General features: G+C 34.8%; 1 protein-coding gene across 2 annotated transcripts in view; it reads right to left on the bottom strand.

Annotated features, from left to right (window-relative positions):
* The window catches only part of LOC138708981 (myrosinase 1-like), a 35040-nt gene extending 24760 nt beyond the window's left edge, over window positions 1–10280 (bottom strand). The window contains exons 1-5 of one of the 2 annotated variants that reach the window (XM_069839404.1): window positions 10059–10280; window positions 7272–7405; window positions 4793–4927; window positions 4560–4682; window positions 2252–2435 (exon numbers count right to left, since the gene is read on the bottom strand). In XM_069839404.1, coding sequence (XP_069695505.1) covers window positions 2252–2435; window positions 4560–4682; window positions 4793–4927; window positions 7272–7405; window positions 10059–10239 — 757 coding nt within the window. In that variant the 5' untranslated portion in view covers window positions 10240–10280. The remainder of the gene's footprint in view (window positions 1–2251; window positions 2436–4559; window positions 4683–4792; window positions 4928–7271; window positions 7406–10058) is intronic. The other variant, XM_069839403.1, reaches the window with a different exon arrangement.
* Window positions 10281–13722: the final 3442 nt, after the last annotated feature.

Genomic DNA, 13722 nt, shown 5'->3' with positions numbered 1-13722 from the left:
CGCACAAAACCAATCCGCGGAGAGTATAAAATTCCACATTCAGTATTCCCAACCTAACACACATAACAATTTCCCTCTTCTTACCGCTTAAGTGACATATTGATTTTACTGCTTTAGGCTTTTAACATATTATTTTTAGAGACGTTCAATATAGTAATAATTATAAATTGGAAACTTACCACTGCAATTTCACCTAAATTGCACTGTTAATTATTGTTTTTAAATATTTGCAAAAATTAAGTAAACTCTATAAATCATTACATAACCTTACCGTTTGTTTTAAGTTCGCATTTATAGACTGGAGGAAAAAAAAAGACAGACGTATATCACGGCCTGCTGGAGTATAGTAAAGACAGAAAACATTTTAAAGCAACAATGTTGAAGATAGATATTTTTGTTTTGCAAATTTGCCGTCATTGAACAGAAACCAAGATGGAGATTTCATTGCAATTAATTAGAAATTTCTCTATCAGGTATGTAATAAACGATCTTCGCTCAACTACGTTTCGCTTTTTCAAACTTTTCCTCAAACATGAAAACTTCAACATACCGCTCTTGTAACGCGTATTACTATTTCAGGTTACCATTCATTATTTATATTCTTACAAATTACTGTCATACAACTACAGGGTCAGTTAATTTTAGACTAGTCTAACGGAGGAAACAAAGATCATAAAAGTGATCATTCCTTTCTCAAACAACCATCCTGCCAACTTTTGTATCTCTCTTTCTCTATCTATCGCTAAAAACTTTCACATTATGTAAATGATAGGACTAGAGGTGACAATAATGAACACATGCCTATGCATAGGCCTACAATATGATCGGAATCTTTCGCTTCCTACCAACAACAGTGTGTTAATATACACTGATCAAAATAAGCGACATTTGATCAGGAAGAGAAAAACAAATCGTGTGGGTCACTGGCGAAGAAGAAACTGCCTACTCCAGAACGCACTGGAAGGAATGGCGAAAGGAAAAATAGTATGGGGCAGAAGAAGATATCAGATGATAGACAACATTAAGATATATGGATCGTAAGCTGATACGAAGAGGAAGACGGAAAATACTAGGTTTGCACTGAAGGACCTGTCCTTGTGCCCTTGGGTAGAAAATTATGGATGAATGATGTATTAGTAGGATATGGCTGGTAATGTTTATTTAATTAAAATCCATTGATTCATATATCACCGACCATAGATATAGTAGTTAACAAGCAAATACAGTTATATCCTTCGTAGTAAAACGAAATAACAAAGAAAGATAACAAAGGAGCAATATGGAAAAAAAAAAAAAAAAAAAATCTTACTCAGTGCAGCAATGTAGAGCCCTGTGTTGCCAACAAATAAATTGTATCCCCGTCAGTCTAACACATGCAAATCCGTTAGAATCCATCAAAATAAAAAAATAAGAAGAAAAATAAAAAATAAAACCAACTCAATATATCTACATAGGCTACAAATAAAAAGCAAATTTTAACACAACTTACCAATGTTGATTAAAATAATAATTCGTCACTCTCTGTCTTGATTACGAGGAAATCTGAAACAGGGGTTTCCCTAACATGGTACGGCACGGGCAGGGCTGTTCAAAGAAAAAAGTAAAATCCTCCAAAAATTAAACAATTAAAAATGACAGCAGCAAAAAAAGTCAAAAGACGATGCAAATCGTAATTTCCGCCAGAAAGTCCGTCACATATCAAAACCATTCTTTTCCCGTCCGCTACGTTGAAATTCCGTCAGTTTTGAAGGAATATCCGTCCAGTTGGCAACACTGGTAGAGCCATTGTTTATTTACCCTCCTGAGTCCTGAGACATTTGTTATTTTATTTTGAAAGTTCACTACAATTCTACACTTTAAAAAAGTCACTGACATGAGGAAATATGCTGAAAAAATCTGCAGACTCCATTAGCAGTGGGTACTATTTGAAATCAGCTAAATGCCCTTAGGAAATATACCATTAATATATCTCGCATCCCAAGATTTTTTCAACATTTTCAACTCTAAAAGAAAAAGATTTCGACGAAGTGATCAAAAACTGAAAACCTTTTGCGACATCATCTTGTTGAAAGTGGAGAAATGTGTTTAAAAAGTGAATACATATAGCGCTTGTCATAAGAAACGAACTGCTTCCTAAGAAGTCTACTTCGAAATAGAAAAGGTATTCCTTGAGACAGCAAATTTTGGTTCAGAAGAATACAATGGCTTGAACAAAAAGCTCTAGTACCACAAAGGAAAGGAAAATGCAAACCTTGCTGTGCAGCTCTGAATTCGTTATCGTAGAGATGGTAAGCTCGAGCATGCGCCTTCAGCACAGTATGAGTAGCCAGGTATTGTCCAAATCCGGTAGCTCCGACATTGGGGGCGTGGAAAGCTACGCTTTCATACCCTGCTGTGAAGACACTCGGCTCATTGAATGTGATCCAGTACTTCACCTGCAATTACGGTTAACTTGATGTCTTCTGTTCCTTACAAAGAAATCTTCCGTAAGAAGAAATCTGAATAGTTCATATTCTTTAACTTTAAAAATAAAGAAAAATGGTATTTTATGCCATCCTAGCATTATGGACAAGTTGTTACTACATCCAATATCGTGCGTAATCGGTTTACTATGGTACGTGTGCCAAAAATAACAATGACGTATTCGCTATGACGTAATACAGGAACGCTTGGGTTTGTAATACCACATAAAACAGTTCTGTGGTTCAGAGAAACTATATTAACAAAATAGAGGAACATTTGTAACATAAAATTTTAATACTTAAGGTATAGGCCTAATTATAATTTATAATATCTGCAAGGACATCCATTTCTCTTTATTCAATTCCAATGTCAGGCGCAACTAACTGATACGAATATATAAAGACTTTGTCAGCTATGGATGCCGAATGGATTCCGAATGATTTCATAATTTATTTCTTACAATTTATAATGCTAAGATGCTATAAAGTGTTGTATCCAACGCGTGGATAATCTTATTATGACACTCGTGAGAATTGTCGCACTAACGATAGTGAGTGCGACAAACATTCACTCCTGCCATAATCATCAAGATTATCCACTTGTTGCATAAATAACTGTTCCTAACACTTTCAAATTAGTGTAACCAAAAATATTGAGATTAGGACACATGTTTACATGACTTTTTTGCTCAAAATGTCCGGAAATAAGCTCCGTAAGTGGTGGTAAATCCTCGTGAATCATCCTGTTGTAGGCATTTAACACTAACCGTGCAGAATATTAACATTATGTTCAATACACCATAATGCTCACTACAATATACCTAGTTAATAATAAATAAAGCTTCATTTGAACAATTATTTTGTCCAATATTACTAAAATACCCCACCATTGATGATAATAAACCCCACTAACGACACTTTTTGTTAATAGATTCTCAACTGTCCTTCGAAGTGCCTTATATTCTTAAGAATACATAAATGGTATATCCGTTCTATTTTAGATTAAAACTTTAAGGAAATCATTATTTTTAACATCAGAAGACAAGAAGTTCATATGAGATATTTGGGTAGGACGGGTTCGAGCCAATGTTATTGTAATATGTACAGGGACATCACTTTATTTTTACCAACATTTTTAACATTAACCTGGCTATACTCTGAAACACTGTTGCCCCCTTCCGTTACAGGAGTTTGATGTTACTAGTGCAATATGTAAACAAATCATTTTACTAGGTATAGGAGGAGAGAAAAGTAGTGTATCCATTTATGTTGTAGGGAAATACGATATTACGATTTTCAGTTTGATCGTCACTTTTACGGAATTTATCAAAATACAGTAGAGTAGCAGCATTTTTTTTTTCAAAAACTCAACCTTTCAGGCGGCTATATTCGTTATGTAATGTCTACTTTATTTAGCATATTATTTATTATTGGTAACATAGAATATAGAGAGTGCATTTACATTGAGGGGGTCATAAGTAAAGGGCTGTAAGTGCACTTAAGTTACGTTTGAGAAAATGGGGTTTAAATATTTAAGTTTTCGTAAAATCGGTGAAATTTTTATTTAAATTTTAATGTGTGATGCGATTAAAATATCCCTTTGCCACTAAAATTTGAGATACTTTTGCTTACACTGGATGCACTTAACTCATGTTATTACAAATGTCACTAGCATTCCTTTGCTTCTAGCCACCTCAATTCGAAAAAAGCTAATCTGAATTTTTAAACAAGTTCCTGAAAATGGTTGCCGTTCATTACAATGCAGGCTTCAATTCAGTACGCATATTATTAAAAACATTTTGAAGCATATTCTCTGAAATTGAATTTATCGTTTCTTGAATATAATTTTTTAGTACGATATTATTAATATAGGTTCTTTCTTCTATAGAAAATGCAATCATATTTATGAAACACACTATACACTGCAGTGTTTACTTCACTGCTTGAAGACTTCGAATGCAACAGCGGCCGTAAGTTGTGTGTCTGACGGGAGCAAGGACATTAGTGAAGGGGTGAGAGTGAAGTACATTCAGAAATGCAGGTACAATAAAAATGCAAGTAAAAATAAAATGATGTCCCTGTATTTGTAGGACTTACCCTATCTCCGTAGTTAGTAAACAGAACCCGGGCATAGTCCTCGAAGTATTGTGCCATAACCTGATTTGGCCAACCTCCGAGGTCCTGAAGGGTCTGTGGTAAGTCCCAGTGGTACATCGTAACCTGTTACATATACAGTACATTAATAATAGTCATGCTTATAATATTATGTCTGTCAACATTCATACGTACAATGAAGAACATTCATTCACTCACAAATTAGTTTTACTCACCATCGGCTGAATTCCGTTAGCCAACAGTTCATTGATGAGATTATTATAATAATCAATTCCAGCCTGATTCACAACGTTTATATGTCCTGTAGGAAGGATTCGTGACCACGACACAGAGAAACGGTAGAAGTTCACCTGTAGAATAATTATTGATTAGACTTAATAAATAATTAAAATAAGAAACATAACATTGCTCCACACACTTGAAGTAATATTATCTGGTTCGAACTGGTTTATACTCTGTTTACCATGAGAATAAGCCAGAACGGTTTTTGTGAACAACTTCTTTGAAATTCGCAAATATGATCTTACTGTGCAATCCAGGGACATAGGGGTGTTTTTAATTTAATCTGAAAAATTTCGGGGGCTTATTTCTTGAGATATTCTAGAGTGATATAACCTAACTAGGGTTACCAGATTATTTTAATAAAATGTAGGACACAGTGGTACAAAATGTAAGACATTATACGAAAATGTAGGACATAAGGAAATGAAACGAAAAAAAAAAACTCTCAACATTAGCGTTGTGTGTAGGAATAGGATACAAATACTCCACTAATTTCAGCAGTTCAGAAGACAGTTTTCATATATTCTACCACTTGTAATACCTAATCCACTAAACATTGCAAGACAACTTTTCAATTATTTTGGTGCACAAATTGCTTCAAACATCTATGGCAATGTCTTTTCACTCAAAAATTGAATATATACATTTGAACATCATCCATGTATACTCGTACTTTTGAATTAAGATTTACTCAACTACAACACTTGTCTGATACTGCACTGTTGCGACATCTTTCGTCAACTGACAAGATAGTTTTAAAATGCAGGACATTCAATATTTTTCAGAAATTCCAAAACAGTTTGATATCATATAGGGGTATGTTGGGTTATATCTAGGGTTACCAGACGTCCGGCAAATGTTATGTAATTTCCATATAGATATGAATTTAAGCACACAAAAAAGTTTGCTGTTTGAAATCGAATGCAGTTGAAGGCTTTGTTCACTCCAGAGAAAATCTTTTAATAGTGAGTTTTATCTTTAAAATCATTTTTAAAATCCCAGTGAACTTCGGACGCACCATTAGCCGATCATCTATAGCGTTTGTCTCTGAATCTCATAGACTCAGTTCAAACGTTGGACAATTCAAATGGAATTCAAATAAACAAAGACATGTGGGGTAAGTTTTCCCACCGCTATCGTCTCGTCATTTATAAATTCAGTATCTTCCATAAAATGAAAAACATGCTGTAAGTCATTCTGCCACTCTGGAATGTTATTTAATTTTAAAAAAATGCAAAAAAAAGTTTCAATCTTTTAACTCATATAATTCTTGAGATATAAAATAAACATAATTTGTGATTAGTCAGTGTAATAGCGTACAACATTATGGATATTGGACATTTGATTATTATCTGGCATCGAACTGCTCAATAGAATGGAATGAAATTTTAGGAAAGAGGGCACTGTGATCCAGCACTGCGATCTTTTACGATCTATTGCGCTATCCCTCAACCTTGGCGGATTTCCAAACCCACACCGGCTGAATACACTAAGGTTCGCTGCGTACCCAGGTTTCGAGGAAGCCACTCCACTCGTCCCTAGGCCAGTCCTTTCTGTGCGTCGCCAGCCGGCGTTCGGGGAATGCTATGGAATGATGACGAAATGGAGAAATGTTGACGGAATTATTTTCGGTGCCTAATATGGGAAAACGGGAGAACCCCGAGAAAAACTCCAATTGTGACCTTGTCCGCCACAAGTTGTCACTATGAATTTTTCAATGAAAAATTCCAGGCCTGACCGGAACTCGAACTCGGACCACCTGATCGAACTGTTCAACTTCTAAATCTAACTTGTCGCGGAATCAGAGAACAGTTCTCCTTACACTGCCTAATCACTCGGAGGCTGAGTTTGTATCCCTTTACTTATTAAAAAGTGGAAATCATTTGAGCAAAAAGAAACAAAACATCGGGATAGTCTTTCCTACAAAATATTAAACATATATTTTCTCTTCTTTAAGCCTTTCAGAGACTGTCTGACTTTTATTATTAGGAATTGGCTTTAACAAATTCACAGAATGATAACTTGAATAATATTTAAAATAGAATTGTGAAGTTTTCACTGCGATATTTCTTTATTCTTTGGCTACCACCACAATTAATTTGTCGGTCTATTTTTGAGACATTTTGTATAATAATTTAAGAAAAAATGCAGTCTCCTACTAGTTAAACACGTGTCTGAGTGATAATCATGCGTCAAATTATATACAGAAAGTTCATACTTACTCCACAGTCTACTATATACAGTCACGAAGCTCAATACGTAGTAAATATGCATCCATAGATAGTTGCTCACCACTAGGATCGCTAATATCGCCTCATTACAGACAATGCGAAATAGTACCGGCACAGTCTATTATTCCTAGCACCCTCACAACTCAAGCTTCGTGACTGTATATACTAGACTTGTGCTTACTCCTAGCTCTTTCAGTAGCTGAACGTCTTCTTTGTATTTGTGGTAAGAATCACAGGCAACATCTCCGTTGGAACGGTCGGAAATCAGGTTGGATTTGTTGTGCGTGAGTGTATCCCAGATGTTTAAGCTCTTTCCTAAACGAAAAAAGACAATTCACATGATTTCACACTTACGTATAAGTAACTGATTTTGGAAAATTAACCGATCCCTGAGTTGAGATATGATATTTTGGAAGAGGATACTCGGCTACTGCCAGCTAAAGAGGGGATCATCGAGGTATTCAAGTCAACAGAGGTCGTTAGTGTGACCATCGGGGCAACACAACCTTAATGTATGTGAAATACCGATCTGCTAGAGAAACTGATACCATGGAGAAGGATGTCCGGTGTCAGCGCTAAGGGAAAGTTATTTTATGCAATATGAAAATTGTCTTCGGTATTGGCGATTACGACTTGATCATCGGCAAATAATATTCGAATTCCTAATGTGTACTCCTTTTCCCAGCAAAGTATTATTTCATCTATCTAATATACGTTAAAAAGCCACCGGCGTAGCTCATTCGGCTAAGACGCTTGCCTGCCGAGCTGGAGTTGCGGTAGGGTGCGGATTCGATCTCCGCTTGGGCTGATTTACCTGGTTGGGTTATTCAGAGATTTTGCCCAATTGTAAGGCAAATATCAGTTAATTTGTGGAGAATCTTCGGCATCATACCGCCAAATACCATCTCGCTATCACCAATCCCATCGACGCTAAATAACCTAGTAACTGATATAGTGTTGTTAAATACCCAAATAAAAAATATATATGTCAAAAAAAGTTGGTGATGAGGGGCAGCCTTGTCTTAATCCTTGAATTACCGTCCTATATTCTGAGGGGACATTGTTGAATTCAATTTGTATGATATTCTTTTTGTAAATATTACAGATGTTTTGGAGTAATACGTTATTATTATTATTGTTATTATTATTATTAGGCTATTATTATTATTATTATTATTATTATTATTATTATTATTATTATTATTATTATTGACACATGGAAGTTTTCGAATTCGTCAAATATCAATATGAGAGAACTCTGACAAATACTGCAAAAGTTCACGTTAACCCATGCAATTTAGCTGGAAGAGGATTAAAACAAACAGAATAGCAAGTCCTGTTATGAAGGAAACGAAATATTTAATAAAAACAGTTATTTAACCTTAATTTAACAATATATATTTAAAAAACGTATATTCTTATACGAAAACTTTGAAAAAAACTTTAATTTTTTTAAATCATATAATGTCACTTGAAAGGTTTAAACACACCTTTCCCAATTTAAGATTTCATGACGTCTATAAGTTAATTTGTTATGTACAGAAGAAATATATTCTGTATTTCATTGTGTCCGAGTCGCAACACAGCTTATACAATTTATTGTTGTGTTAATATTGCTGATAGGGTTTCATAAGTGCAAAAACAGTTTCACCTTTTAATTAACGTTGTTCCACTATATTTATTACAGAGAAGAATAATTAAAATATATTTAGAAAAGCTATTGATTATTCTACCGAAAAAGTGTTACATGAAAATCACAAAAATTTCAGATGACAGACTCACAAACACAAAATCAAAGGCTTGGATAGAATACGTTTGTTTGAACCCAAGTGTTTAACGAGCACTGCGTTCAATCATACTAGTAATAAACAAACTAATAAAGAAATACCCTCATGTATTTAACTCAAATAGTTTTAAATTTAAAAATATAACTAAACACTTTGTTGATAGTTCATTAATTTTTAAGATGTTATTTATTTCAATTTTTCTGTGTAATTTTGTTACGTATTGGATCCTACAATCCTAGAATTTATAACAAATTAATAAAGAAACAACATAACCTTTTAACTCAGTTTTAAATTTAAAAATATATAGGCCTATAAGCACTTTGTTATGTGTACATAGTAATTTTAAGATGTTATTTATTGTAATTTATCTATGTAATGTAATTTTATTATGCATTTATTTCTTCTCTGACCATGAGATCACTCTCTTTCAGAAGAGTTCTAGAATTTTTGTATATTTCCAATAATAAAATTGTTTACAATTAAAAAAATTAATTTGAAAAAGTATGACGCGAATACGATATACCTATTACATACATATAGGGTGTTAAAAAAGTGCCCAATATTTTAGGAGGTGCTAATATGCATCAGAACAAGACAATAATGCCTAATAAACGTGGGCCCTACAATACATACTTTCTGAGACCTGAACACTTGTTCATAGGAGGTGCTCAATGTGACATCCATTCATGGCAATGCATTCCTCTGCCCTTCGGCGTAAGGAATCACGCACTCTTTGAAATTTATTTTAATACGTTAATAAGAAAGTCCTGATAACGATCTCCAGTTAACCTCTGTGATAGCACGTGTAGTTCTATTAATCTATCACCAAGAACGCCTGCTCATAATTTGATTGAGAATCGATGTCGATGCTTTGTTTCTTCAACTTCATGGGGATTTTCATCAGCGCACACATGCTGATTACGAAAATTCACAACACCATTCACAACCTCGCTCATATCCACAACCAGACTTTCAGTTTCAGTATTCCTTGCGACGTATCAGTATTCTATGCCAGGGGTGTCAACTACGGTATGATTACCTGGTAGTCTGCTGTATTGTAGGGCAGGGAAATGCATTTATACACACTTATAATTATAGTGTGTGTGTGCAATAAGAAAGATAAAATGTATTATGATACTTCGTTATGTTAAGATTATACAATGAATTAGATGTTTACTTACCATCTTCGAGCCATGCTCCTTCAACCTGGTAGGAAGATGTTGCGGTACCGAATAGAAAACCATCTGGAAAGGCATAATCCTTTAAGGAATCTGGTACCTTGTCCTCAGGAGCTCCGTGAACAGCACCAAAGAGCCCAGTAGCAAGGGAAAACAGAAACAACAGCATGTGAGACTCCATCATGCTGAAATTGACAGCCTTACCTTAGCAGTCATATTCGACGGCTTTTATACTATCTTCGTCTCAAGTGGAATTGATAACTGATGTCATATATGAGATACTTTATATTCCACGAAGTTGCGTTTATAACATTGATTTGTATCTCTGCTTCTGATAGAAGGCACTCTATTTGACGATAAGTTTTAATACATAATATAAGTAGGTATGTTTTAAGGTGTTGAATATTATTATTTTTTAACCGGATAGGTGAACTATATAATTTAAATTAAAAATATGTTTTCTCTTCGACCTCAGTAAATACAGCACATCATTTCCCTTTAAAACTCTTAACTTAAGTACTTATTAGGAATGCTGTGCTATAAAACTTCCAGAAAAATTGTTCTAATTCATTTTAATCGCTGGCTTAATCTTCATAATAGGCTATGCCTGTAAATGTCTGATATTTCGTAACGTCTCTTGAAAAAATATCTCTAAATAAAACACGTTCTAGCCTGCTGATCCAGAGTTGCGCTCTGGCGTAGGTTCCACCCCTATTGACTGATTACCTAGTTGGGTTTCTTCCGAGGTTTTCCCCAACCGTAAGGCGAATTTCAGGTAATCTATGGCGAATCCTCGACCTCATCTCGCCGGGGCTAGATAATCTGAGTCCCGAGTAGTTGTTTGTTTACTCCCATATAGGTAAACTGAGTCCCTAGAATCATAAAGGTGTAGGTATACTAAGTCCCAATATAACTGACAAAAATGCGTGGAGATATATCGTCGGTTTCTTGGTAAAAGTGACCAAGTCACATTCCAAGGCTTCCAAGCTTTATGAAAATGTAAGACATAATTTTGTACTAAAAACTAATAATATAGCTCATTTACCTTCAAAATAACTTATTACTACTATCTAAAGAAGACCAGTTATCTTTGGATGGATCATTAAATCTTTAAATGCCTTTTCCCAACAATTTTGCATTTTGGACTTGGTCACTTTTACCAAGAAACCGACGATATTTGATTTAGTATGCTGTTGTAAAATATTTCTAAGTTAATAGTTGTTTTCGTTCATAATACGCCATGTCATGTTAGCAATCTCAAGTATGAACTTTTTCTATAGAACATGCAGTTTTGAAGGTAGGCAGTAAGATCAATGTTTCGTATTTATTTCTGAACACGTCCTCTGTTTTGAGATTTAGAGGTAGGCATACAGTATATACCGCCGTACTATTAGTCTGGCCTTCAATTAAGCTAACTACCTCGGCCAAAACTGGTGGAGGAAAATTACAGTCACTCGATTTGACTAATGAATAGAGCCTAGAATCAATTCAGAAAATAGCAGTTTCCTAGACTGTCTTAAAGTGAAGTGACAAAATGTTTTAGCTATCACACAGTGTTTTCAATCATAAAATGTGACAAAACTTTTTAACTATACCAATCAACTGCTAGTTGTACCTTTTGGTTTCTAGTTCTCAGTCTGGAAAAAGTGGGAGGTAAGATTTTGCCATTTTTGACAAGGACTCAGTTTACCTACACTCTTTTTTTTTTTTTTGGCAGAGGCTCAGTTTACCGCATTTTTCACGGTAGGGACTGACTTCACGAACCCCAATCTCGCCAAATACCATCTCGCTATATCAATTCTATCGACGTTAAATAACAGTTGATACAGCGTCGTTAAATAACCAAGTAAAAAACACGTTCTATCATACATGGGGATCACGCATTTGTAACTTGTAATGCCACTAATAATAATAATAATAATAATAATAATAATAATAATAATAATAATAATAATAATAATAATAATATGTGCATTAATGCAATAAAATTATTTGCAACTGTTACGTTTATATTTGAAATATTTAACCATTGCAAATTGTCAGGTGTTCTCTAATCCTTCGTTGCAATCATTATCTTGTTCACACCTGATTTTCAATTATTTCTTATCTTAGAAGTTAACACCTGTTGTTGACGCACACACATAGTCTATACGCACATTAAGTCTTAAATAATCACTAATAAGAGAATTTTAATTAACGTCTCCAAGCACACATTAAAGCCATTTAGCTTAACTTGCATGAAACCGGAGAGTACAGGAAAGACATATGTAACAAAATGACATTTTTTTGTTTTCTTTGTCATTTTCACTTTTTAATTAGAGACATTATCTGTAGTTGAGAAAAATTGATTTCAAAATTTTCGCATAAATAGGCTACAAATTTTCAGCGTCACAGATAACGAAAGAAAAATGGTTTCGCGTGCCGCATATCTATCTGACCAAGAAATAAATGAAAAAATAAACTAGCATCTTAACATGTCTCCAATGTATATATTTAGGAAAAATTAAATACATATTATATCTATAAATATTTTCATTTGAGCCTCCACGGTGGTTTTGCGGCTAAAGCGCTGGACTTATAGTCCTGTGGATCTGGATTCAATCCCAGGTGTACTCCGGATTTATAACTTGTGTTGGACAAGCCCGTGGTTTAGGTAGCACAGGGGTTTTCTTCAGGAAGCTTCTGTTCCCCTATGGCATCCCAACAAATCTCCATAATCATCTCATCGCGGGTATAGTGTAAACCAGCCTCCTATGGCGCACCCTGGGCAACGGCTCTGTCGGTAAATTGATCTACATAACTGGCTTCATATGGGTGAATGACGTAAGTCAAGTACCCGCCATTAGTTAAAAAAAAATATTTTCATTTTCCGTTGAGGATATTCAAAGTTCAATATTGGCCTTCATTCCATTCAAGTATCGTCACTACCTTTAGTGACGTACTTCTCACTTTTACACGATCAGCGTTCCTTGTTACAAACCTATTTGTTAAGTGTGAATGATCCAAAGCCAAGTCTAAAATATTTTAACACTCCTGTTTATTTTGAATGCCATTTTTGTAAATAGAATATTAATATTATAATTATACTTACAGTTATCTTATGTAGCCTACGTAAATTTGATAACAATTAATATCACTTGACACTTGACACTGGCATCTGGTGGTGAAAAGTCTTACTTTATCCGTTTTACCTCCCCTGTAGTATCGACATACAGATCACTGTCGTGTAGAGTGAGGAGGGCAGTGTTGCCAACACGGTGGTTTTCCCACTAAATCTAGTTTTTTTCTCTCTCTGTCGGTGGGGAAAAATTATTGAACGGTGGGCAGTGGGAAATCTAGTTTCTTTCGCGCTCAGGTTAGTGGGAATTTGTTTTTTCTTTAAACGACTAAACTCGACTCTGTCCTATGTTAGCATTCCTCTCGTCTGTAGTGAAGGGGAAGCCCTGAGTCATACATAGCACATGGAGGCACTACACCATGGTTTTTGGTGTGAAGTTTTCAATACAAAGATGCTTCAGATATGAACCCATTCAAAGAATTAGCCGAGTTCGCACTTTCTATGCCGTCTTCCCTGGTCAAATGCAGACGTAGAAAGGCTATTTAGCCAGATGAATATAATTAAAACCAAAATTAGAAATAGAATGAAGACAAAGGTATTACGGTAAAT

This window comes from Periplaneta americana, chromosome 11 (genome assembly GCF_040183065.1).
Source record: "Periplaneta americana isolate PAMFEO1 chromosome 11, P.americana_PAMFEO1_priV1, whole genome shotgun sequence".
Classification (NCBI taxonomy): domain Eukaryota; kingdom Metazoa; phylum Arthropoda; class Insecta; order Blattodea; family Blattidae; genus Periplaneta; species Periplaneta americana.
Note: the sequence above shows the minus strand (reverse complement) of the source record. Positions and strands in the feature narration are given on the sequence as shown.